Here is a 26,879-nt window from a genome sequence, read left to right on the forward strand (position 1 = left end):
TGGGGAGGAGAGGGGAGAGGCCAGACTGTTTCCCCCAGCTGATACAGACAAGGGGCACTGGAGAGCAAGTCCTTGCTCCAGGGCAGACTTTGGGGGGACATGTTCACAAACTTGATAAATAAATGTGCTTTTATAACTCCAATGATGGTCTTCACTGATTACCTATATATTTTGAATTGTTCTCATGACTATACTGTATAAAAGTGATTTCATGATCAGCATCAGCTAATGATTTGTGAGGATATCATTATGTCGTGACTTTACAATATGTGGCACAAAACTATTAATTAATACATAAGTATGTTGTGACTTTACTATTTGTGGCACATAACAATTAATTAATACATAAGTATGTCGTGACTTTACTAAATGTGGCACATAACTATTAATTCATACATAATGATATAGGCACTTGTGAGGCACAACACTTAACTCATACATATATATGTGGTTGGCATATAGGGCTCTATTCTCCCACAGGCCATGGGCGCTATTACGGGCCTTAACCGCAAAAAAACGTGCCTTGCGCCTGTTTCGGCAAGATAGCAATAGGCTTTAGGCTGCCAAATGCGCTTTAGGCCGAATGGGCGTGGCGCAGTCCCAAAGTGGGCGTGTCGGCGCTAAATACCAGCCTAGTCATATCTTGGGAGCTGGCCTACATTTAGCGCTTTGCGCTTTTGAAAAGCAGGCCTATTCTTTGCCTTCACTGCTTCTTCTCTGTCACCCTTCTCTCTCTCTCTCTCTGAGTTCCCAGCATGCATTGTGTTTCTTCATTTCGCTACTAAATAGCCACCAAATGAGCCAAAATAGATATAAAAGGTAGTTCTAAATTAATGTGTAATGGTAACACAGCCTGCCATTGTCAACATTTCAATATTGGACCAAATAAAACCTCGAAATGAAAACACCACCCTATGTGAAACATATATGTCCTCCTGGGCATATATATACCCCTTGTCGAGTTAACGTCATTTAGAGAAGTAACAGCGGAACGCGCTTCGGAACGCGCTTCTAATGGCATCTGCTATACTGTGATGTCCGTCCAATAACTTGGCCCTATTTCACATTTAGTTTTACAATAAAAACACATTTATGCAATGACTTGACATAATGTAGGGTATATTTATGTGCATCATCCTTCCTGCAGCAGGCGAGAGAAAATGATATCTTTCTGGACAAACTTTCACCAATCTAATAGGCTATATTTTTCTAGCTGATGCATAGAACATTATTTTCACTTTGATCTTGCTATAGTGTAGCGTATTTACATGCTTGCAGTATTGAAACTGCAGTTAGATTGGTTTGAGAAGCATAATAATATGGAATAATAGCCTATAATGCAGACAGACAGGCTGGATGAAGGGAGGGGGGGGGGGGGGCAGAGCGTTTGGCTTTCGTCTGGTTTTGCGGGATCACTGGAATTGGAGCTAAAAAGGCAAGCGTGCGATTCGTTTATTGCACTTATCCAATGAGCATGATGGTGCATAATTTTACGCCTAAAAGGCGTGGTTGTAATGCTTTGGGCTGCATCTAGCGCCAGCACGACGATATCAAGTGCGCCTTTCCACGCCCACTGCTTTGATCTGCGCCTGCCGCTCGGCCTAGAAACTGCGCCGATGCAACGATAGGGGCCATTGAGCCTACAAGACATACATCCAGGCCCCTATCGTTGCATCGGCGCAGTTTCTAGGCCGAGCGGCAGGCGCAGATCAAAGCAGTGGGCGTGGAAAGGCGCACTTGATATCGTCGTGCTGGCGCTAGATGCAGCCCAAAGCATTACAACCACGCCTTTTAGGCGTAAAATTATGCACCGTCATGCTCATTGGATAAGTGCAATAAACGAATCGCACGCTTGCCTTTTTAGCTCCAATTCCAGTGATCCCGCAAAACCAGACGAAAGCCAAACGCTCTGCCCCCCCCCCCCCTCTCTTCATCCAGCCTGTCTGTCTGCATTATAGGCTATTATTCCATATTATTATGCTTCTCAAACCAATCTAACTGCAGTTTCAATACTGCAAGCATGTAAATACGCTACACTATAGCAAGATCAAAGTGAAAATAATGTACTAAACGCATCAGCTAGAAAAATATAGCCTATTAGATTGGTGAAAGTTTGTCCAGAAATATATCGTTTTCTCTCCCCTGCTGCAGGTAGAATGATGCACATAAATATACCCTACATTATGTAAAGTCATTGCATAAATGTGTTTTTATTGTAAAACTAAATGTGGAGTAGGGCGAAGTTATTGGAGCGCACATCACAGTATAGCAGATGACAGTAGAAGCTTCCGAAGCGCGTTCCGCTGTCACTTACCTAAATCACGTTAAATCCACACAGGGTATATATAGGCTCAAGAGGACATATATGTTTCACATAGGGTGGTGTTTCATTTCATGTTTTATTTGGTCCAATATTGAAATGTTCGACAATTGCAGGTTGTCTTACCATTACACATTATTTTAGATCTACCTTTTATATCTATTTCGGCTCTATTTAGTAGCGAAATGGAGGACCCAATTGCATGCTGGGAGTGGACATTCACAGGCAGTAAACTTACAACTGCTATTTCCTTTGGGAAGCTGGGTGCTGCGTGGCTGCTATGTGTTGTGTCTGTTTGAGCGAGGGAGTCAGAGAGAGAGAGAGAAGGGTGACTCAGAGGCAGAAGAGCACTGGCGCACTGAATACGCCTGGTTTCAGAGAGAGACAGAGAAGGGTGACAGGGGAGAGGCACAAGTGCACTGGCGCAGTGAATAGGCCTGGTTTTCAAAGGCGCAAAGCGCTAAATTTAAGGCAGGTGCCAAGATATCAGTACGCCGAGATTTAAGGCCGACACGCCCACTTTGGCCCATTCTGGGGCTGCGCCACGCCCATTCGGCCTAAAGCGCATTTGGCAGCCTAAAGCCATATTGATATCGTCCCAAAACAGGCGCAAGGCACGTTTTTTTGCGTTTAAGGCCCGTTTTAGCGCCGAAGGCTTGTGGGAGAATAGGGCCCCCAGTGTTTGATGTCTGTTGGAGATGCACAGTGGATACAACGTCAGAGAATGTGTTGGAGTTGGTCTGGTTCGGGGCTACTACACGCATAGCCTATATCAGAGCAGCAACATCGGAATGATAGCTACTACAGCTGCTGAAATAGCCGTACCCGGCTAAGAGGTTCTGAAGGGGTCTCGGCCGGAGGTGTGGGACCCAGGCAAGGTGAGGGGCAGGGCGGGTAGGGGTTGGGTGGTGGTAGCCTGGGTAAACCCAGCCCCCAGTGACCTCGACCTGCTCTCAGACAGACCCTGGGCTGCCCTGGGTGTCGGGCCGGGAGAGAGGCTCTTAGCCTGGGGGTGGCTGGCCTGCTGGGTCGTGCATTTAGACACCCGGTAAGATAGGCACAAAACACCGGCCACATGTTCTGTGGACCAAGCTTCGAAGAGGAAGGAATGCCCATGATGAACGAGGTAAAATGGCTGGGAGAGGTTAGATCCAGCCGGTCCCTGACACGCTGCACACCGCCTCGCTCAGCTGGTTCGGATTGTGGGCTATCGGCATTGCGGTCTGGTAACGCTAAAGTTCCGGTTGCAGGGAGCCAGATGTCGATAGTGGTAATTAACACATGAATTACGGTATTATTGAACACAGTGTGTTAATGTATGTGTTGATGAGGAATTAACTATGATGATATAGGCATAGCCTACTTAATTAATAGTAATTCATATATGACTCGGTGTGTTCATCAAACATACCTTTCATTAGTTGATGATGCGGTAAGCATCAATTAATGGCTTAATTCATCATGAGTTAAGCATGCATTCATGCACATGTTTGCACCAGTATTGTAAAGTGTTACCAAGAATTCCCTATGGGGGATTTCCTATTATATTCTTCAATGACGACACCCTCTCATCATCTCAGGAGAGCGTCATCATATCATGGAGTCATAAGCCAAAATTAATTTCTTGTATCATTAAAGCTTGTTAAACTTTCTACTAGTCTCTCATTATTGAAACAGTGTTACTGCTGCGGTGCTGCCTTCTGGTAAACTGAGCAGGAGCAGAGCCGCTGCTGTCTGTTTTTGCTGGGATCCGCACGCGACTCACGATGATAATAGCTGTGACTCCGAATCTCTAGATGAGCCGTTGCCGAGTTAAGTGGCTGGCCCATTGCGTGGCTGGGCAGACTCTTCCCATCTTTTGTTCTGTTTGGCATTTCTTTTGCACTTTTGAGTGTAGAGTACAGCAGGAATGACCTGGATGTTTGCACTTCCGGTTCCTGACTTTTGAAGCGTTTTCTGAAAATCTCGATTTAAAAAAATTCACATTTACGCTTGAAGTTATAAAAGTGGTCCTCATTTGTTTGTTTCTTAAACCTTTGTTAACCACGGTCGGATCACTTTTAGAAGAAGGAACCAGGAAGTGCAGGGACTTCTGGATAAGTCTATAAAAATACGTCATCACTGCGTTAGGATTTTCTAAATTAAAAACCATCTTCTTTGGCACTCTCTCTGTGGTCTTGGTGTCCTTTATATTCGATCTCGCGTTGAAGCTTATTTTCTGGAGGACATATTGATCCCCCTTATAATTGATTGGATTTATATAGCGCCTTTCTAGACACTCAAAGCGCTTCACATATCAGGGGAGGGAAGGGGGGGAAGAACTCAACTCATCCACCACCGATGTGCAGCACCCACCTGGGTGATGCACGGCAGCCAGTTTGCACCAGAACGCTCACCACACATGAGCTCTCACAGTGGAGAGTTGAGGACTGAATGTGCTAATTAAGTAATGAGGGATGATTAGGTGGCCATGATTGAAGGAAGACCTGTGTGGGAATAATGGATGATCATGAACATTCATAATGTGGTCTATAATCCCTTGTAATGAACATGCTTATAAAGCATATATGGCCTTTATAGAACGCTGGTATCAATATGACATTTTAAAATAGTAATAAAATTGATAGAAATGCCATGGTAACTTGTCCATGGTTCTTCTTCTTGTTTTCTGCCTCTCAAGTAATTACAACCAAACTAGGCTGCCAATCAAAATCCCAGTATTAGAAACAAAAGTGAAACAGGAGCGTAAAATGCATGAATGTCACAGTGGAGCTCTGCTATTAAGCCAATCACCATCAACGGCACAGTGGTGGAAAGGGTGGACAGCTTCAAGTACCTGGGAGTCAATATCCACCAGGACCTGACATGGGCCAACCACACCGCCACTGTTGTCAAAAAGGCCCAACAGTGACTACACGGACTCAGACGCCTGAAGAAATTCGGGCTAAGGCCAAAAATCCTCAGGGACTTCTACAGAGGCACCATTGAAAGCCTGCTGACTCGCTGCTTCACCACCTGGTACGGGAACTGCACCACCATGGACCGCAGGGCGCTAAGAAGGGTGAGGCGCGCGGCCCAGCACGTAACAGGATGTGAGCTGCCAGAACTGCAAGATCTGTACAACCAGCGGTGCCTCAGGAGGTCCATGAAGATCATCAAAGACACAAACCACCCCCACAACAGTCTGTTCTCCGTGCTACCCTCAGGGAGGAGATACAGGGTCCCAAGAGCACGCACAAATCGCTTGAGGGACAGTTTCTTCTCGGAGGCCACGAGACTCCTTAACATATACAAATAGTGTAGTAGCCGTACTGTACCGCACTGCAGCTGCTACCATCACGTATGACTAATGTTCAATAGTAGTATTAGGCATATGCTATTTGCACCTAACAGAATGTTATTATGTTTAATTATGTTTAAAGTATGTTCATGCCATTTGCACATATGTGCAGTGAATACACCACTGTCTGTAGCGTGTCTTATTGCTTTATTGCTTGTTGCCTCTTGTTTTGTTTTTTTTGTTTGTTTTTTGCACTATGTTGTAACGGAGTCTACAGCACAAGAATTTCACACGTGATACTTGTACTACGGAGTGACAATAAAAATCTTGAATCTTGAATCTTGAATCTAAGGCACGTCACCCTTGTTTCCTGTTTCAAAACTTTCCACTGCTTAAAACACAAACACCCTAAACCTCAGCCTGTTAAGGCCAACCCACCCTAACCTCAGTTTACATAGATAAAGACTGGAGAGCAAAGTTGGTTTGCACCATTGCCGGTCAAGCATACACAGATACAGTAGTGCTTTTCTTGTCAGCTAGACACGATGAATGATACACAGAAGGATGCAGAGATAGACAAGATGCCCTATGCCATAGTCTTCAGCTGCATCATGGTGGTGGGTCTGCCTCTCAATGCTGTGTCACTGTGGATTCTGATACGCCGCCACAGGCTCAAATCTCCCAGTGCCGTCTTCATGATCAACCTGGCACTTTCAGACCTGCTGCTGGTGATCTCCCTGCCCTGGAGGGTCTACTTTTATGTCACAGGCAGCTGGCCCCTTGGTATTATGGCGTGTGTCTGGATCATAGTTGTCTTCCACAACAACATCCGCTCCAGCTCCATCTTCATCACCTTCATCGGTGTGGACCGGCTGCTGGCAGTGGTTTACCCGCTGAGATCACAGCATCTGAGATCCATCTCCAATGCCTGGAAAGCCTCTGCCTTTGTTTGGATCCTTGGGGTCGTAATAAACGTCCCAGAAAGCATCAACCATTCAAGACAGTTATCCAGGTGCAATGTATCTACCTGTTTTGGCGTTCTGCCTCCTAACTGTCGGTATATACCAGATGTGATTTATTTTCAGTGTGCTTTATTGTTCACCATGCTAGCAATCAATGTTGTGTCCACTGCTATGGTGTCTTGGACTCTCCGCAGGCATCTCAGTGACTCTGCAAGGGTCAACAACAAGGTGAATGTCATGCTGCTTTTTGCCATGAACTTGATCATGTTTATCATCTCTTTCTTACCTATGTCATTGGCCCTTGTGCTTAGTAAAGATAAATATATAAGACTGCCAACCATATCTCTTGCTAGTATGAACTGCTGTCTGGATCCACTGTTATATTACTTTTCTTTGGATGCCTTCTGGAAGAAAAAAGAGGATGTAGAACTTGCAAGAGAGTTGGTGAAGACAAGGACACATGAGTTAGGATAAGATGGGATGTCACAACTTGTCTCGACTTGAATAAAATTCAAGTGCAATGTGAACCCACTGTATGAGGTTCAAGATTTGCCTACAATCTGCATTCATATGATAACTTAAAAAAAAACGTTTAAAGTTGCCAGTTTTGGATTAAAAGCAATGTTCAACAATGTATCGATTAAACAAGTGTGTCTTTTCATATGTTCATGCTTAGCTGTTTTTAAGTGCTGTATATAAGTCTGTTTCCATAAGTAACATTTGGCATCAAGTAAGACATATCAGTTTCCTGAACCTACTGGCAACACAAAAAGCGTTTTTTCTCGAGAACCGTTCATCCGATCGACTTCAAACTTGGGGAGTGCTCCCCAAGAAAGTGTAGCGTCGAATGTTGCGCAATTCGACCAATCAGCACATGGCTTTCATGTATCTCATCATCCGATTGACTTCAAACTTGTGGGGTGCGCTGCTGGGGACCCAAAAGTGCCAAATTTTGGCAGGAGTTTGGTCACACACCCCAAAAAAGTGTGCCCATGGCCGTGGCGCATCGTCTCCGGAGTCTCCACCCGAGAAATGAGTGCACTCTAGTAGCATTAATAGCTTGTGGATTGATTTTTTTCTGTTGTTGCTCATCACAGTTTGTCTCAATAAATATCTCATATGTGTGATGCACACAAATAGGCCTACTTCTGGGGAAGAAAATATTGGCAGTGGGGCTTTTGGGTATTTTGCCTACATTTTTGTATGTGGATGGATTATTAATTTGCACTGCATTGCCATATGCCCAAATTCACATATTCTGTTTATGAAATACAAATGATAGGGAAATGCATCATCTTCTCGTGTGTTGATCAGAGTTGTGATTAATGGGTTGGGTGTGCCCCGAAAGATTTTCTGATTTCAAAGTGGGCCACATGCTTAACTTAGGCAATGGCTGTCATAGAGAGTCAGGGTTCGACGGCTGGGTAGGGGGAGTGGCTAGGTGTATTTTGGTGGTGAGAAGCGGCATGGTAAGGAAAGGGGCGGGGCTAGGGAAAAGGGGCCGTAGCTAGGGATAGGAAGGCCAGAGAATCGAGGTTCGAGGGGTGGTAGGGGGGTGGCTAGGTGTATCTGGGTGGTGGGAGGGGGTGTGGTCATGAAAGGGTAGAGGGCTATGGAAAAGGGGCCGTACTGTAGCTAGGGATAGGAAAGTTGTAGAGAGTTGGGGTTTTGAGGGGTGGGTATTGGGAGTGGCTGGGCGGTATATATGGCCTTTATAGAACAGTGGTATCAATATGGCATTTTAAAATAGTCATAACATTGATGGAAATGCCATGGTAACTAGTCCATGGTTCTTCTTCTTGTTTTCTGCCTCTCAAGTAATTACAACCAAACTAGGCTGCCAATCAAAATCCCAGTATTAGAAACAAAAATGAGACAGGAGGTAAACGAACTCATGAATGTCACAGTGGAGCTCTGCTATTAAGTCAAGTCACCCTTGTTTCCTGTTTCAAAACTTTCCACACAACCTAAACTCAGGCTATTAAGGCCAACCCACCCTAACCTCAGATCCTAGATAAAGTCTGGAGGACAGAGTTGCTTTGCACCATTGCCAGTCAAGCATAGACAGATACAGTAGTGCTTTTCTTGTCAGCTAGACACGATGAATGATACACAGAAGGATGCAGAGGTAGACAAGATGCCCTATGCCATATTCTTCAGCTGCATCATGGTGGTGGGTCTGCCTCTCAATTCTGTGTCACTGTGGATTCTGATACGCCGCCACAGGCTCAAATCTCCCAGTGCCGTCTTCATGATCAACCTGGCACTTTCAGACCTGCTGCTGGTGATCTCCCTGCCCTGGAGCGTCTACTTCTATGCCACAGGCAGCTGGCCCTTTGGCATTGTGGAGTGTGTCATCACCATAGTATTCTTCCACAGCAACCTGCGCGCCAGCGCCATCTTCATCACCTTCATCGGTGTGGACCGGCTGCTGGCAGTGGTTTACCCGCTGAGATCACAGCATCTGAGATCCACCTCCAATGCCTGGAAAGCCTCTGCCTTCGTTTGGATCGTTGGGTTGGTAGTGAACATCCCAGAGAGCATCACATTTTCAAGACATTTATCAAGGTGTGATGTATCTACCTGTTTTGACGTTCATCCTCCTAAGTGTCCGATTCCGTATACACCAGTGGGGTTTTATTTTCAGTCTGCTATAGTGTTCACCCTGCTGGCAGTCAATGTTGTGTCCACTGCTATGGTGTCTTGGACTCTCCGCCGGCATCTCAGTGACTCTGCAAGAGTCAACAACAAGGTGAATGTTATGCTGATTTTTGTCATGAACTTGATCATGTTCATCATCTGTTTCGTGCCTCTGTCACTGGCCCTTTTTGCTTTTCCCCGAGAAGCCTACATGCCAACCATATGTCTTGCTAGTATGAACTGCTGTCTGGATCCACTGTTATATTACTTTTCTTTGGATGCCTTCTGGAAGAAAAAAGAGGATGTGGACATTGCAAGAGATGAGTGAAGACAAGGGACGTAAAGAGTTAGAATGCCATGACATCAAAATCGCCACTGTCATTGTGATTTGCTCCTTTTTCAGCCAAAGAGATTACTTGTGTGTGGAAATTTAATTGTTTATTGAATGATTTGTTCTAGCTGCAGGGTTCCCACACATTTTCTTGGATAAGATTTCAAAACTTTTCCATGACTTTTCAAGGATCCATAATATAATTTCTATGTAATGCGAGGCAGTGACTCTGAATCAATACCAGACATTATTACTCCTGTATACTGGCTAAATAGGACATAGCTCTTTATATTGGATTTACGTCAACAGCTACAGACAATACATTTGCTGTTATGTTACATTGTGGAAGGTTATCCACAGAAGATTGCAGTAACAATTAAAACACAATTCCAGGACTTTTCTAGAACTTTCAAGGATTTTACTAATTCCATGACTTTTCCAGGCTTTGTATTTTGGCTTATTGTTCACCACTGGCTTAAGAGGTTGCAATTGACTGAAATTATGGAGTTTATTATGTGTGTGTGTGTGTGTGTGTGTGTGTGTGTGTGTGTGTGTGTGTGTGTGTGTGTGTGTGTGTGTGTGTGTGTGTGTGTGTGTGTGTGTGTGTGTGTGTGTGTGTGTGTGTTTGTAGCATCTGTGTTGGTAAGCTTTGTTGGCAGTGTTTATTTTGCCTAGAGATATATGATACACTTTATTATTGGCATAGTGTTGGTGGCTTATCTTAATTTATCTTAATTTTCTTCCTTGAACAGGAACAGCAAAAATGTTTGACGCCTCTTGTCAGATCAGCTGCCCCAACTTTTTGGCACTGAAAAATAAAGAAACTGTGTTCAATATATGCCTAAATGTCTACGTTCATAGAAAATGAATATACTCTAATGCAAAAAAGGACAGTATCTTTTCATCATTTTGTCTCTCATACACTTTCCTTCGCATTTACTGGCACCCTGAGTGTTGGGGGCTGTGTATACGCAATCACATTTCATCTTCAATGTTTCCTTGAACAGGAAGAGCAAAAATGTTTGACGTCTCTTTTTGTCAGATCAGCTACACCAACTTTTTAGCACTGAAAAATAAAGGAACTGTGCTCAATATATGCCTATATTTGTACAATTATTATTTTATTTACTTCATTTTATTTTAAATGTAACCCTTTTCACCATAGGCTTGTGCTATGAGGAAGACTTTATACTGTACAATAAAGCATTCATAAACCCCTTTAAACTCCAATACTAATAAATTATGATTCTCACACTCAATCATGATGAGGCTATGTGGGGACAGTCCTGGTATTAATAACCCAATATAATGTTGCTATAGAAATATGTGGCAGGTCATCCCTGCACTATCCTAGAGAAAAAGCTTGCCCCTCGCGACAGCCTGCATGCATACCTCGCTGAACTGCTGTGTTGTGCCACACAAATAATGTCTTGGACTATTTTCAATAATGAAGACTACTGATATCAGTGCACGCCGCCTTTCTTTGAGGTTGTATAACCCATTCATTGTTAGCCCCCCCCCCCCCCCCCCCTTTCATTGATGCGGTCTCCTCATCCATTTAGTTTCCCACACTGCTTCCACTCATGTGGCAACTCTAATACTTGGTAAAATGGTGAAAGAGCATCTCTGTGTGTAATAAACATGTCTAGGATCAATTATGATTCTCACAGTCAAACATGATGAGGCTATGTGGGGACAATCCTGGTATTAATAACCCAATATAATGTTGCTATAGAAATATGTGGCAGGTCTTCTCGCACTATCCTAGAGAAAAAGATGGCCCCTCAGGACACACAGCCTGCATGCATACCTCGCTGAACTGCTGCGGCTCCCATGCCTGTTGTGCCACACAAATAATGTCTTGGACTATTTTCTAGATGAGCCGCGAAGACTACTTCGCAGCTAACGCCCAGTTCAGGTCATATCACGGTGCACGCCCCCTTTCTTGAGGTTGTTAGGCTCGCCCCCTTTCATTGATGCTGTCTCCTCATCCATTCACAGTTTCCCACGCTGCTTCCACTCCACTCATGTGGCAATAACCAATCAGCCCAAGCTATTCCCTTCCTGCTGATCCAATCACCTAACCAGCGTAGTATATCAGAGTCCATGTTTTACTCTGTTTGCTATGTGCTGCGTATGTGCCATGTGTCATTCTCAGTTGCTGATCATCATCGCTGAAGCAGCTGTTTTCGCCGAAGGACGGCGCTCACTCACAGGACAGAGTCCCTGGCCCCGTTCCAATACCCATACTTCCATACTATTTAGTAGGCAAAAAAAGATTTAGTATGTCCCAATACATAGTATGTCAGATGCAGTATGCCAAGAGTACCAGGATGTTGTACTACATCAGCTCCTATTTCGGAGTATGCATCGATGCATGCTTCACCAGCCAATCTTCCCCACAATCCTTTGCGCAGCAGGAAGTTATGTCTTCTTCTTCTTCTAATGTTTTATGGCGGTTGGCAAACAACTTTTTGTGCATTACCACCACCTACTGGAGTTACGTCGCACTGACTGAGCTGCGTGTTCATGAATGAGATAATTCACTTTAAGAAAGCCTTGAAATATGTTAAAACCAAACAAGCATGGTGTGTACCAAAACATGCATATCTTGATTCCTGTTTAGAACTCTGACTTAATGTTTTTGCTTTATTTATTTTATTTTGTTTATTTGATTGTCTGTTCCAATTTTGTAAATGTTTAGTCTGAATTTTTTGTATAATGTACTGTTTGTTACTGCCAGACTTTGTTTATTGAAAAAAAAAAAAAAAAAAAAAAAATCAAATCAAATGTGGCGCTGCGGACGTCGGCGGAAGTGAGCAAGAGGTCGGAGTTCAGGAAGCTCACGTGACGACAGATGTAGTGTGTCCCAATAGTATGCATTTTGCGTGCATGCTGCACACTACAATCCATACTTTGTGAGGGCAGCGGCAGTACATACTACAAGAAAGAAGTACAAGTATGGGTATTGGAACGGGGCCCCTGTCTCTGCCCTGGGGCATTGGGGAGATAATTCATCAGACCAGATTATTCATCAGACCAGAGGGGAAGAGCACCTCCTACTGGTCCTCCAACACCACTTCCAGCACCAGTCTCCCATCCAAGGAGTATCCTATAGGCCAGACCTGCTCAGCTTCCCAAGGAAAGCCAGTAATGCAGGAGCCACTGGTGCTAGTAAAGCTGTCATGAATGATTATATACAGGCCTTTATAGAACGGTGGTATCAATATGACATTTTAAAATAGTCATAACATTGATGGAAATGTCATGGTAACTTGTCACCCTAAGTGAAGTCACCCTTGTTTCCTGTTTCAAAACTTTCCACACAACCTAAGCTCAGGCTATTAAGGCCAACCCACCCTCACCTCAGATCCTAGATAAAGTCTGGAGGACAGAGTTGCTTTGCACCATTGCCAGTAAAGCATACACAGATAGTGCTTTTCTTGTCAGCTAGACACGATGAACGATACACAGAAGGATGCAGAGGTAGACAAGATGCCCTATGCCATAGTCTTCAGCTGCATCATGGTGGTGGGTCTGCCTCTCAATGCTGTGTCACTGTGGATTCTGATACGCCGCCACAGGCTCAAATCTCCCAGTGCCGTCTTCATGATCAACCTGGCACTTTCAGACCTGCTGCTGGTGATCTCCCTGCCCTGGAGGGTCTACTTCTATGCCACAGGCAGCTGGCCCTTTGGCATTGTGGAGTGTGTTATCACCATAGCATTCTTCCACAGCAACCTGCGCTCCAGCTCCATCTTCATCACCTTCATCGGTGTGGACCGGCTGCTGGCAGTGGTTTACCCGCTGAGATCACAGCATCTGAGATCCATCTCCAAGGCCTGGAAAGCCTCTGCCTTCCTTTTGATCGTTGGGTTGGTGGTGAGCATCCCAGAGAGCATCACATTTTCAAGACGTTTATCAAGGTGTAATGGATCTCACTGTTTTGAATTTCCTCGCTGTGAAAAGTCTACTACACCAGTGGGGTTTTATTTTGAGTCTACTTTAGTGTTCACCATGCTGGCAGTCAATGTTGTGTCCACTGCTATGGTGTCTTGGACTCTCCGCAGGCATCTCAGTGACTCTGCAAGGGTCAACAACAAGGTGAATGTTATGCTGATTTTTGTCATGAACTTGATCATGTTTATCATCTGTTTCGTGCCTCTGTCACTGGCTTTTATTGTGTTTCCCCGAGAAGCAATCCTGCCAACCCTATGTCTTGCTAGTATGAACTGCTGCCTGGATCCACTGTTATATTACTTTTCTTTGGATGCCTTCTGGAAGAAAAAAGAGGATGTGGACATTGCAAGAGATGAGTGAAGACAATTGGGACGTAAAGAGTTAGAATGCCATGACATCAAAATCGCCACTGTCATTGTGATTTGCTCCTTTTTCAGCCAAAGAGATTACTTGTGTGTGGAAATTAAATTGTTTATTGAATGATTTGTTGTAGGTGCAGGGTTCCCACACATTTTCTAAGATAAGATTTCAAAACTTTTCCATGACTTTTCAAGGATCCATAATAGAATTTCCATGTAATGCGAGGCAGTGATTCTGAATCAATACCAGACATTATTACTACTGTACACTGGCTAAATAGGACATAGCTCTTTATATTGGATTTACGTCAACAGCTACAGACAATATTTGCTGTTATGTTACATTGTGGAAGGTTATCCACAGAAGATTGCAGTAACAATTGAAACAAAATTCCAGGACTTTTCTAGAACTTTCAAGGATTTTACTAATTCCATGACTTTTCCAGGCTGTGTATTTTGGCTTATTGTTCACCACTGGCTTAAGAGGTTGCAATTAACTGAAATTATGGAGTTTATTATGTATACGTATATGTGTGTGTGTGTGTGTGTGTGTGTGTGTGTGTGTGTGTGTGTGTGTGTGTGTGTGTGTGTGTGTGTGTGTGTGTGTGTGTGTGTGTGTGTGTGTGTGTGTGTGTGTGTGTGTGTGTGTTGTAGCATCTGTGTTGGTAAGCTTTGTTGGCAGTGTTTATTTTGCCTGGAGATATATGATACACTTTATTATTGGCATAGTGTTGGGGGCTTATCTTAATTTATCTTAATTTTCTTCCTTGAACAGGAACAGCTAAAATGTTTGACGCCTCTTGTCAGATCAGCTGCCCCAACTTTTTGGCACTGAAAAATAAAGAAACTGTGTTCAATATATGCCTAAATGTCTACGTTCATAGAAAATGAATAGACTCTAATGCAAAAAAGGACAGTATCTTTTCATCATTTTGTCTCTCATACACTTTCCTTCGCATTTACTGGCACCCTGAGTGCTTGGGGGCTGTGTATACGCAATCACATTTCATCTTCATATGTTTCCTTGAACAGGAAGAGCAAAAATGTTTGACGCCTCTTGTTGTCAGATCAGCTACACCAACTTTTTAGCACTGAAAAATAAAGGAACTGTGGTCAATATATGCCTATATTTGTACAATTATTCTTTTATTTACTTCATTTTATTTTAAATGTAACCCTTTTCACCATAGGCTTGTGATATGAGGAAGACTTTATGCTGTACAATAAAGCATTCATAAACCGCTTTAAACTCTAATACTTGGTAAAATCTGTGTGTAATAAACATGTCTAGGATAAATTATGATTCTCACACTCAAACATGATGAGGCTATGTGGGGACAATCCTGGTATTAATAACCCAATATAATGTTGCTATAGAAATATGTGGCAGGTCTTCCCGCACTATCCTAGAGAAAAAGATGGCCCCTCAGGACACACAGCCTGCATGCATACCTCGCTGAACTGCTGCGGCTCCCATGCCTGTTGTGCCACACAAATAATGTCTTGGACTATTTTCTAGATGAGCCGCGAAGACTACTTCGCAGCTAACGCCCAGTTCAGGTCATATCAGAGGTGTAGTGCTATCTAGAGAAGTGGGGGAACGCACCTATATGGGGAACACCTGCACATGCACAGGTCCCAACTAAGCCCCCCCCCCCCCCCCCCCCTTCCCCCCGCGCACGCACACACGCTAACGTTCACGCAGCCTATTCATTAATTAATCGTTCGGGGCGGGCAATCGCTTATATCATCGAATTAAATGAGCAAACTCACGGATTCCTCAAGTGCTGCAAACCACTGTCACTGACACACGACTAACTTGTGTCCTCTATAAACACTGCAGAAGCCCGTGACATTTGCAGCTCTGAAACTAAAATACGTATATGGGCACAGCAGAGCAGAGTCAGTTATCAACACAAACAGCTAAACAATCTCTCAACCAGCGATCACACAAGTTGCACAAGGCAACTGGCATCTGGCGATGCAAATTGCAATGGGGTGATTAACGCTAACTTTTGATTCAACCGCGTTGAAAAGAAACACGCTTTTAACATTGTTTCTTCATGCTTGTAAACGTACCTTTTTAGCAGCTGGTCCGAAAAATGAAAGGATGTTTGGCTGCCTTTTTCATCTTTACTTGTTATAGTGAGGTACTGGTGGAAAAAAATATATTTTGATGCTGAAAAAGCCAGTATGTTTCAGTATAGCTTTTATTAAACTGAGGTTTCCCTCGCGCTGTAGCTAGTTAAGGTGGAATGTTTCCTTTTCCTTCAAGCCACGAGTTGATGCTGTGTGAATCATTCAGCCCACCTTAAATATAGTTAAGGTGGAATGTTTCCTTCTTTCTTCAAGCCGCGAGTTGATGCTGTGTGAATAATTCAGCCCACCTTAAATATAGGACGAATGACAACGTTGTCAAGTTTCACTCGTTTTATTGGCTCGACATGCACACACACACTGACACACACAAAACACCCCTTGGAGAAGTATGGGAACGCCGTTCCCACACGTTACACCGGGACTACACCTATGGGTCATATCACAGTGCACGCCCCCTTTCTTGAGGTTGTTCGGCTCGCCCTCTTTCATTGATGCTGTCTCCTCATCCTTTCACAGTTTCCCACGCTGCTTCCACTCCACTCATGTGGCAATAACCAATCAGCCCAAGCTATTCCCTTCCTGCTGATCCAATCACCTAACCAGCGTAGTATATCAGAGTCCATGTTTTACTCTGTTTGCTATGTGCTGCGTATGTGCCATGTGTCATTTTCAGTTGCTGATCATCATCGCTGAAGCAGCTGTTTTCGCCGAAGGACGGCGCTCACTCACAGGACAGAGTCCCTGTCTCTGCCCTGGGGCATTGGGGAGATAATTCATCAGACCAGATTATTCATCAGACCAGAGGGGAAGAGCACCTCCTACTGGTCCTCCAACACCACTTCCAGCACCAGTCTCCCATCCAAGGAGTATCGTATAGGCCAGACCTGCTCAGCTTCCCAAGGAAAGCCAGTAATGCAGGAGCCACTGGTGCTAGTAAAGCTGTCATGAATGATTATATACAGTACAGGCCTTTATAGAACGGTGGTATCAATATGACATTTTAAAATAGTCATAACATTGATGGAAATGCCATGGTAACTTGTCCATGGTTCTTCTTCTTGTTTTCTGCCTCTCAAGTAATTACAACCAAACTAGTTTGCCAATCAAAATCCCAGTATTAGAAACAAAAATGAGACAGGAGGGAAACGAACTCATGAATGTCACAGTGGAGCTCTGCTATTAAGTCAAGTCACCCTTGTTTCCTGTTTCAAAACTTTCCACACAAGCTAAGCCTATTAAGGCCAACCCACCCTCACATAGATAAAGTCTGGAGGACAGAGTTGCTTTGCACCATTGCCAGTCAAGCATACACAGATAGTGCTTTTCTTGTCAGATAGACAGGATGAATGATACACAGAAGGATGCAGAGCTAGACAGGATGCCCTATGCCATAGTCTTCAGCTGCATCATGGTGCTGGGTCTGCCTCTCAATGCTGTGTCACTGTGGATTCTGATACGCCGCCACAGGCTCAAATCTCCCAGTGCCGTCTTCATGATCAACCTGGCACTTTCAGACCTGCTGCTGGTGATCTCCCTGCCCTGGAGGGTCTACTTCTATGTCACAGGCAGCTGGCCCCTTGGCATTGTGGAGTGTGTCTTCACCATAGCATTCTTCCACAGCAACCTGCGCTCCAGCGCCATCTTTATCACCTTCATCGGTGTGGACCGGCTACTGGCAGTGGTTTACCCGCTGAGATCACAGCATCTGAGATCCACCTCCAATGCCTGGAAAGCCTCTGCCTTCCTTTGGATCGTTGGGTTGGTGGTGAACATCCCAGAGAGCATCACATTTTCAAGACGTTTATCAAGGTGTAATGTATCTCACTCTTTTGGATTTCCTAGCTGTGAAAAGTCTACTACACCAGTGGGGTTTCATTTTGAGTGTGCTTTAGTGTTCACCATGCTGGCAGTCAATGTTGTGTCCACTGTTATGGTGTCTTGGACTCTCCGCAGGCATCTCAGTGACTCTGCACGGGTCAACAACAAGGTGAATGTTATGCTGATTTTTGCCATGAACTTGATCATGTTCATCATCTGTTTCGTGCCTCTGTCACTGGCCTTTATGCTTGGCCCAAAAGAGGCAATCCTGCCAACCATATCTCTTGCTAGTATGAACTGCTGTCTGGATCCACTGTTATATTACTTTTCTTTGGATGCCTTCTGGAAGAAAGAAGAGGATGTGGACATTGCAAGAGATGAGTGAAGACAAGGGACGTAAAGAGTTAGAATGCCATGACATCAAAATCGCCACTGTCATTGTGAGTTGCTCCTTTTTCAGCCAAAGAGATTACTTGTGTGTGGAAATTTAATTGTTTATTGAATGATTTGTTCTAGCTGCAGGGTTCCCACACATTTTCTTGGATAAGATTTCAAAACTTTTCCATGACTTTTCAAGGATCCATAATAGAATTTCCATGCAATGCGAGGCAGTGATTCTGAATCAATACCAGACATTATTACTACTGTACACTGGCCAAATAGGACATAGCTCTTTATATTGGATTTACGTCAACAGCTACAGACAATACATTTGCTGTTATGTTACATTGTGGAAGGTTATCCACAGAAGATTGCAGTAACAATTGAAACTAAATTCCTTTTCTAGAACTTTCAAGGATTTTACTAATTCCATGACTTTTCCAGGCTGTGTATTTTGGCTTATTGTTCACCACTGGCTTAAGAGGTTGCAATTGACTGAAATTATTGAGTTTATATGTATATGTATGTATATGTATATGTAATGTATATGTATATGTACAGTATATGTATGTATATGTGTGTGTGTGTGTGTGTGTGTGTGTGTGTGTGTGTGTGTGTGTGTGTGTGTGTGTGTGTGTGTGTGTGTGTGTGTGTGTGTGTGTGTGTGTGTGTGTGTGTGTCTGTCTGTGTCTGTGTGTGTGTGTGTCTGTGTGTGTGTGTGTGTGTGTGTGTGTGTGTGTGTGTGTGTGTGTGTGTGTGTGTGTGTGTGTGTGTGTGTGTCTGTGTGTCTGTGTGTGTGTTTGTAGCATCTGTGTTGGTAAGCTTATTTGTTGGCAGTGTTTATTTTGCCTGGAGATATACAGAATGCATATTTGTCTTTTGCAAACAAAAATTTTCTACAAATAAAGGACAGTAGTAGTATCTTTTCATCATTTTGTCTCTCATACACCTTCCTTCGCATTTACTGGCACCCTGAGTGTTGGGGACTGTGTATACGCAATCACATTTAATCTTCAATTCAAAAACAGAAGAGCAAAAATGTTTGACGCCTCTTGTTGTCAGATCAGCTACACCAACTTTTTAGCACTGACAAATAAAGAAACTGTGGTCAATATATGCCTATATTTCTATGGTCATAGAATTTTCAATTTGTGTTATACTTTCCTGTTGTAATTTTGCTTCTTTTTCGCCCTCCACTTTGAAATTGTATTTAAATGTTGCCTTAATTGTACAATTTATTTACTTCATTTTCTTTTAAATGTAACCCTTTTCACCATAGGCTTGTGATATGAGGAAGACTTTATGCTGTACAATAAAGCATTCATAAACCCCTTTAAACTCCAATACGAAGAAATTATGATTCTCACACTCAAACATGATGAGGCTATGTGGGGACAGACCTCGTATTAATAACCCAATATAATGTTACTATAGAAATATGTGGTAGGTCATCCCTGCACTATCCTAGAGAAATATATTGCCCCTCAGGAAACACAGCCTGCATGCATACCTCGCTGAACTGATGTGTTGTGCCACACAAATAATGTCTTGGACTATTTTCAATAATGAAGACTACTTAGCAGCTAACGCCCAGTTCAGGTCATATCACAGTGCATGCCGCCTTTCTTTGAGGTTGTATAACCCATTCATTGTTAGGCTCCCCCCCTTTCATTGATGCTGTCTCCTCATCCATTCACAGTTTCCCACGCTGGTTCCACTCCACTCATGTGGCAATAACCAATCAGCCCAAGCTATTCCCTTCCTGCTGATCCAATCAGCTAACCAGCGTAGTATATCAGAGTCCATGTTTTACTGTTTGCTATGTGCTGCGTATGTGCACGTAACGCTGAAGCAATTGTTTTCGCCCCACCTCCTCCCCTGACCACACCATCGTCATGACTCCTGAAGAATTCCCTATGGGGGATTTCCTATTATATTCTTCAATGACGACACCCTCTCATCATCTCAGGAGAGCGTCATCATATCATGGAGTCATAAGCCAAAATTAATTTCTTGTATCATTAAAGCTTGTTAAACTTTCTACTAGTCTCTTATTATTGAAACAGTGTTACTGCTGCGGTGCTGCCTTCTGGTAAACCGAGCAGGAGCAGAGCCGCTGCTGTCTGTTTTTGCTGGGATCCGCACGCGTCTCACGATGATAATAGCTGTGACTCTGAATCTCTAGATGAGCCGTTGCCGAGTTAAGTGGCTGGCCCATTGCGTGGCTGGGCAGACTCTTCCCCATCTTTTGTTCTGTTTGGCATTTCTTTTGCACTTTTGAGTGTAGAGTACAGCAGGAATGACCTGGATGTTTGCACTTCCGGTTCCTGACTTTTGAAGCGTTTTCTGAAAATCTCGATTTAAAAAAAATCACATTTACGCTTGAAGTTATAAAAGTGGTCCTCATTTGTTTGTTTCTTAAACCTTTGTTAACCACGGTCGGATTACTTTTAGACGAAGGAACCAGGAAGTGCAGGGACTTCTGGATAAGTCTATAAAAATACGTCATCACTGCGTTAGGATTTTCTAAATTAAAAACCATCTTCTTTGGCACTCTCTCTGTGGTCTTGGTGTCCTTTATATTCGATCTCGCGTTGAAGCTTATTTTCTGGCGGACATATTGATCCCCCTTATAATTGATTGGATTTATATAGCGCCTTTCTAGACACTCAAAGCGCTTCACATATCAGGGGAGGGAGGGGGAGGGAACTCAACTCATCCACCACCGATGTGCAGCACCCACCTGGGTGATGCACGGCAGCCAGTTTGCACCAGAACGCTCACCACACATGAGCTCTCACAGTGGAGAGTTGAGGACTGAATGTGCTAATTAAGTAATGAGGGATGATTAGGTGGCCATGATTGAAGGAAGACCTGTGTGGGAATAATGGATGATCATGAACATTCATAATGTGGTCTATAATCCCTTGTAATGAACATGCTTATAAACCATATATGGCCTTTATAGAACGCTGGTATCAATATGACATTTTAAAATAGTAATAAAATTGATGGAAATGCCATGGTAACTTGTCCATGGTTCTTCTTCTTGTTTTCTGCCTCTCAAGTAATTACAACCAAACTAGGCTGCCAATCAAAATCCCAGTATTAGAAACAAAAGTGAAACAGGAGCGGAAAATGCATGAATGTCACAGTGGAGCTCTGCTATTAAGCCAATCACCATCAATGGCACAGTGGTGGAAAGGGTGGACAGCTTCAAGTACCTGGGAGTCAATATCCACCAGGACCTGACATGGGCCAACCACACCGCCGCCACTGTTGTCAAAAAGGCCCAACAGTGACTACATGGACTCAGACGCCTGAAGAAATTCGGGCTAAGGCCAAAAATCCTCAGGGACTTCTACAGAGGCACCATTGAAAGCCTGCTGACTGGCTGCTTCACCACCTGGTACGGGAACTGCACCACCATGGACCGCAGGGCGCTAAGAAGGGTGAGGCGCGCGGCCCAGCACGTAACAGGATGTGAGCTGCCAGAACTGCAAGATCTGTACAACCAGCGGTGCCTCAGGAGGTCCATGAAGATCATCAAAGACACAAACCACCCCCACAACAGTCTGTTCTCCCTGCTACCCTCAGGGAGGAGATACAGGGTCCCAAGAGCACGCACAAATCGCTTGAGGGACAGTTTCTTCTCGGAGGCCACGAGACTCCTTAACATATACAAATAGTGTAGTAGCCGTACTGTACCGCACTGCAGCTGCTACCATCACGTAAGACTAATGTTCAATAGTAGTATTAGGCATATGCTATTTGCACCTAACAGAATGTTATTATGTTTAATTATGTTTAAAGTATGTTCATGCCATTTGCACATATGTGCAGTGAATACACCACTGTCTGTAGCGTGTCTTATTGCTTTATTGCTTGTTGCCTCTTGTTTTGTTTTTTTTGCACTATGTTGTAACGGAGTCTACAGCACAAGAATTTCACACGTGATACTTGTACTACGGAGTGACAATAAAAATCTTGAATCTTGAATCTTGAATCTAAGGCACGTCACCCTTGTTTCCTGTTTCAAAACTTTCCACTGCTTAAAACACAAACACCCTAAACCTCAGCCTGTTAAGGCCAACCCACCCTAACCTCAGTTTACATAGATAAAGACTGGAGAGCAGAGTTGGTTTGCACCATTGCCGGTCAAGCATACACAGATACAGTAGTGCTTTTCTTGTCAGCTAGACATGATGAATGATACACAGGAGGATGCAGAGGTAGACAAGATGCCCTATGCCATAGTCTTCAGCTGCATCATGGTGGTGGGTCTGCCTCTCAATGCTGTGTCACTGTGGATTCTGATACGCCGCCACAGGCTCAAATCTCCCAGTGCCGTCTTCATGATCAACCTGGCACTTTCAGACCTGCTGCTGGTGATCTTCCTGCCCTGGAGGGTCTACTTTTATGTCACAGGCAGCTGGCCCTTGGGCATCATGGCATGTGTCTGGATCATTATGCTCTTCCGCGACAACTTCCGCTCCAGCTCCATCTTCATCACCTTCATCGGTGTGGACCGGCTGCTGGCAGTGGTTTACCCGCTGAGATCACAGCATCTGAGATCCATCTCCAATGCCTGGAAAGCCTCTGCCTTCGTTTGGATCGTTGTGTTGGTAGTGAACATCCCAGAGAGCATTCATTTTTCAGGAATTTTATACAAATGCAATGCATCTTCTACCTGTTTTGACTTTCCTAAGAACTGTCAACCATATAAAGTGGTCGCTTATTTTCAGTGTGCTTTAGTGTTCACCCTGCTGGCAGTCAATGTTGTGTCCACTGCTATGGTGTCTTGGACTCTCCGCAGGCATCTCAGTGACTCTGCAAGGGTCAACAACAAGGTGAATGTCATGCTGATTTTTGCCATGAACTTGATCATGTTTATCATCTCTTTCTTACCTATGTCATTGGCCCTTGTGCTTAGTAAAGATAAATATATAATCCTGCCAACCATATGTCTTGCTAGTATGAACTGCTGTCTGGATCCACTGTTATATTACTTTTCTTTGGATGCCTTCTGGAAGAAAAAAGAGGATGTAGAACTTGCAAGAGAGTTGGTGAAGACAAGGACACGAGTTAGGATAAGATGGGATGTCACAACTTGTCTCGGCTTGAATAAAATTAAAGTGCAATGTTAACCCACTGTATGAGGTTCAAGATTAGCCTACAATCTGCATTCATATGATAACTTTAAAAAACATTTAAAGTTGCCAGTTTTGTATTAAAAGCAATGTTCAACAATGTATCGATTAAACAAGCATGTCTTTTCATGTACTCCATGCTTAGCTGTTTTTAAGTGCTGTATATAAGTCTGTTTCCATAAGTAACATTTGGCACCAAGTAAGACATATCAGTTTCCTGAACCTACTGGCAACACAAAAAGCGTTTTTTCTCGAGAACCGTTCATCCGATCGACTTCAAACTTGGGAAGTGCTCCCCAAGAAAGTGCACTGTCGAATTTCGAGCAATTCGACCAATCAGCACATGGCTTTCATGTATCTCATCATCCGATTGACTTCAAACTTGTGGGGTGCGCTGCGGGGGACCCAAAAGTGCCAAATTTTGGCAGGAGTTTGGTCACACACCCCAAAAAAGTCTGCCCATGGCCGTGGCGCATCGTCTCCGGAGTCTCCACCCGAGAAATGAGTGCACTCTAGTAGCATTAATAGCTTGTGGATTGATTTTTTTCTGTTGTTGCTCATCACAGTTTGTCTCAATAAATATGTCATATGTGTGATGCACACAAATAGGTCTACTTCTGGGGAAGAAAATATTGGCAGTGGGGCTTTTGGGTATTTTGCCTACATTTTTGTATGTGGATGGATTATTAATTTGCACTGCATTGCCATATGCCCAAATTCACATATTCTGTTTATGAAATACAAATGATAGGGAAATGCATCATCTTCTCGTGTGTTGATCAGAGTTGTGATTAATGGGTTGGGTGTGCCCCGAAAGATTTTCTGATTTCAAAGTGGGCCACATGCTTAACTTAGGCAATGGCTGTCATAGAGAGTCAGGGTTCGACGGCTGGGTAGGGGGAGTGGCTAGGTGTATTTTGGTGGTGAGAAGCGCATGGTAAGGAAAGGGGCGGGGCTAGGGAAAAGGGGCCGTAGCTAGGGATAGGAAGGCCAGAGAATCGAGGTTCGAGGGGTGGTAGGGGGGTGGCTAGGTGTATCTGGGTGGTGGGAGGGGGTGTGGTCATGAAAGGGTAGGGGGCTATGGAAAAGGGGCCGTACTGTAGCTAGGGATAGGAAAGTTGTAGAGAGTTGGGGTTTCGAGGGGTGGGTATTGGGAGTGGCTGGGCGGTATATATGGCCTTTATAGAACAGTGGTATCAATATGACATTTTAAAATAGTCATAACATTGATGGAAATGCCATGGTAACTTGTCCATGGTTCTTCTTCTTGTTTTCTGCCTCTCAAGTGATTACAACCAAACTAGTTTGCCAATCAAAATCCCAGTATTAGAAACAAAAATGAGACAGGAGGGAAACTAACTCATGTTACAGTGGAGCTCTGCTATTAAGTCAAGTCATCCTTGTTTCCTGTTTCAAAACTTTCCACACAACCTAAGCTCAGGCTATTAAGGCCAACCCACCCTCACATAGATAAAGTCTGGAGGACAGAGTTGCTTTGCACCATTGCCAGTCAAGCATACACAGATACAGTAGTGCTTTTCTTGTCAGCTAGACACGATGAACGATACACAGAAGGATGACAGGATGCCCTATGCTATAGTCTTCAGCTGCATCATGGTGGTGGGTCTGCCTCTCAATGCTGTGTCACTGTGGATTCTGATACGCCGCCACAGCCTCAAATCTCCCAGTGCCGTCTTCATGATCAACCTGGCACTTTCAGACCTGCTGCTGGTGATCTCCCTGCCCTGGAGGGTCTACTTCTATGCCACAGGCAGCTGGCCCCTTGGTATTACGGTGTGTGTCTGGATCATTATGCTCTTCCACAACAACACCCGCTCCAGCATCATCTTCATCACCTTCATCGGTGTGGACCGGCTGCTGGCAGTGGTTTACCCGCTGAGATCACAGCATCTGAGATCCATCTCCAATGCCTGGAAAGCCTCTGCCTTCATTTGGATCGTTGTGTTGGTAGTGAACATCCCAGAGAGCATCAACTTTTCAAGAATTTTGTCCAACTGCAATGTATCTTCTACCTGTTTTGACTTTCCTAACTGTCAACCATATGACGAGGTCGGTTATTTTCAGTCTGCTTTAGTGTTCACCATGCTGGCAGTCAATGTTGTGTCCACTGCTATGGTGTCTTGGACTCTCCGCAGGCATCTCAGTGACTCTGCAAGGGTCAACAACAAGGTGAATGTCATGCTGATTTTTGTCATGAACTTGATCATGTTTATCATCTGTTTCTCACCTATGTCATTCGCCCTTATGCTTCGCCTACATGAGGCAATCCTGCCAACCATATGTCTTGCTAGTATGAACTGCTGTCTGGATCCACTGTTATACTACTTTTCTTTGGATACCTTCTGGAAGAAAAAAGAGGATGTGGAACTTGCAAGAGAGTTGGTGAAGACAAGGACACATGAGTTAGGATAAGACAACTCGACTTGAATAAAATTCAAGTGCAATGTGAACCCACTGTATGAGGTTCAAGATTAGCCTACAATCTGCATTCATATGATAACTTAAAAAAAAACATTTAAAGTTGCCAGTTTTGGATTAAAAGCAATGTTCAACAATGTATCGATTAAACAAGTGTGTCTTTTCATATGTTCATGCTTAGCTGTTTTTAAGTGCTGTATATAAGTCTGTTTCCATAAGTAACATTTGGCATCAAGTAAGACATATCAGTTTCCTGAACCTACTGGCAACACAAAAAGCGGTTTATCTCGAGAACCGTTCATCTGATCGACTTCAAACTTGGGGAGTGCTCCCCAAGAAAGTGCAGTGTCGAATTTTGCGCAATTCGACCAATCAGCACATGGCTTTCATGTATCTCATGATCCGATTGACTTCAAACTTGTGCGGTGCGCTGCTGGGGACCCAAAAGTGCCAAATTTTGGCAGGAGTTTGGTCACACACCCCAAAAAAGTGTGCCCATGGCCGTGGCGCATCGTCTCCAGAGTCTCCACCCGAGAAATGAGTGCACTCTAGTAGCATTAATAGCTTGTGGATTGATTTTTTTCTGTTGTTGCTCATCACAGTTTGTCTCAATAAATATGTCATATGTGTGATGCACACAAATAGGCCTACTTCTGGGGAAGAAAATATTGGCTGTGGGGCTTTTGGGTATTTTGCCTACATTTTTGTATGTGGATGGATTATTAATTTGCACTGCATTGCCATATGCCCAAATTCACTTATTCTGTTTATGAAATACAAATGATAGGGAAATGCATCATCTTCTCGTGTGTTGATCAGAGTTGTGATTAATGGGTTGGGTGTGCCCCGAAAGATTTTCTGATTTCAAAGTGGGCCAAATGCTTAACTTAGGCAATGGCTGTCATAGAGAGTCAGGGTTCGACGGCTGGGTAGGGGGAGTGGCTAGGTGTATTTTGGTGGTGAGAAGCGGCATGGTAAGGAAAGGGGCGGGGCTAGGGAAAAGGGGCCGTATCTAGGGATAGGAAGGCCAGAGAATCAAGGTTCGAGGGGTGGTAGGGGGGTGGCTAGGTGTATCTGGGTGGTGGGAGGGGGTGTGGTCATGAAAGGGTAGAGGGCTATGGAAAAGGGGCCGTACTGTA

General features: G+C 44.0%; 7 protein-coding genes across 11 annotated transcripts in view; 6 read left to right on the forward strand and 1 right to left on the reverse strand.

Moving 5' to 3' along the window:
• dock10 (dedicator of cytokinesis 10) overlaps positions 1–26,879 on the reverse strand; it is a 241,720-nt gene that overhangs the window by 166,698 nt on the left and 48,143 nt on the right. The gene's annotated exons all lie outside the window — the stretch shown is intronic.
• On the forward strand, positions 6,146–7,036 carry LOC310777372 (lysophosphatidic acid receptor 6-like; the record flags this gene model as incomplete). The annotated part of the gene is made up of 1 exon (XM_083637702.1): positions 6,146–7,036. The coding sequence occupies one exon, from the start codon at positions 6,146–6,148 to the stop codon at positions 7,034–7,036; it is 891 nt and encodes a 296-aa protein (XP_083493828.1).
• LOC310777373 (lysophosphatidic acid receptor 6-like) lies at positions 8,664–9,530 on the forward strand (the record flags this gene model as incomplete). The annotated part of the gene is made up of 1 exon (XM_083637703.1): positions 8,664–9,530. The coding sequence occupies one exon, from the start codon at positions 8,664–8,666 to the stop codon at positions 9,528–9,530; it is 867 nt and encodes a 288-aa protein (XP_083493829.1).
• LOC310777374 (lysophosphatidic acid receptor 6-like) lies at positions 12,993–13,853 on the forward strand (the record flags this gene model as incomplete). The annotated part of the gene is made up of 1 exon (XM_083637704.1): positions 12,993–13,853. The coding sequence occupies one exon, from the start codon at positions 12,993–12,995 to the stop codon at positions 13,851–13,853; it is 861 nt and encodes a 286-aa protein (XP_083493830.1).
• On the forward strand, positions 17,295–18,155 carry LOC310777375 (lysophosphatidic acid receptor 6-like; the record flags this gene model as incomplete). The annotated part of the gene is made up of 1 exon (XM_083637705.1): positions 17,295–18,155. The coding sequence occupies one exon, from the start codon at positions 17,295–17,297 to the stop codon at positions 18,153–18,155; it is 861 nt and encodes a 286-aa protein (XP_083493831.1).
• Positions 22,357–23,298, forward strand: LOC310777376 (lysophosphatidic acid receptor 6-like; the record flags this gene model as incomplete). The annotated part of the gene is made up of 1 exon (XM_083637706.1): positions 22,357–23,298. The coding sequence occupies one exon, from the start codon at positions 22,357–22,359 to the stop codon at positions 23,296–23,298; it is 942 nt and encodes a 313-aa protein (XP_083493832.1).
• Positions 24,859–25,734, forward strand: LOC310777377 (lysophosphatidic acid receptor 6-like; the record flags this gene model as incomplete). Its single annotated transcript, XM_083637707.1, has 1 exon — positions 24,859–25,734. The coding sequence occupies one exon, from the start codon at positions 24,859–24,861 to the stop codon at positions 25,732–25,734; it is 876 nt and encodes a 291-aa protein (XP_083493833.1).

This window comes from Poromitra crassiceps, assembly GCF_964638095.1.
Source record: "Poromitra crassiceps genome assembly, chromosome: 5".
NCBI lineage: Eukaryota > Metazoa > Chordata > Actinopteri > Beryciformes > Melamphaidae > Poromitra > Poromitra crassiceps.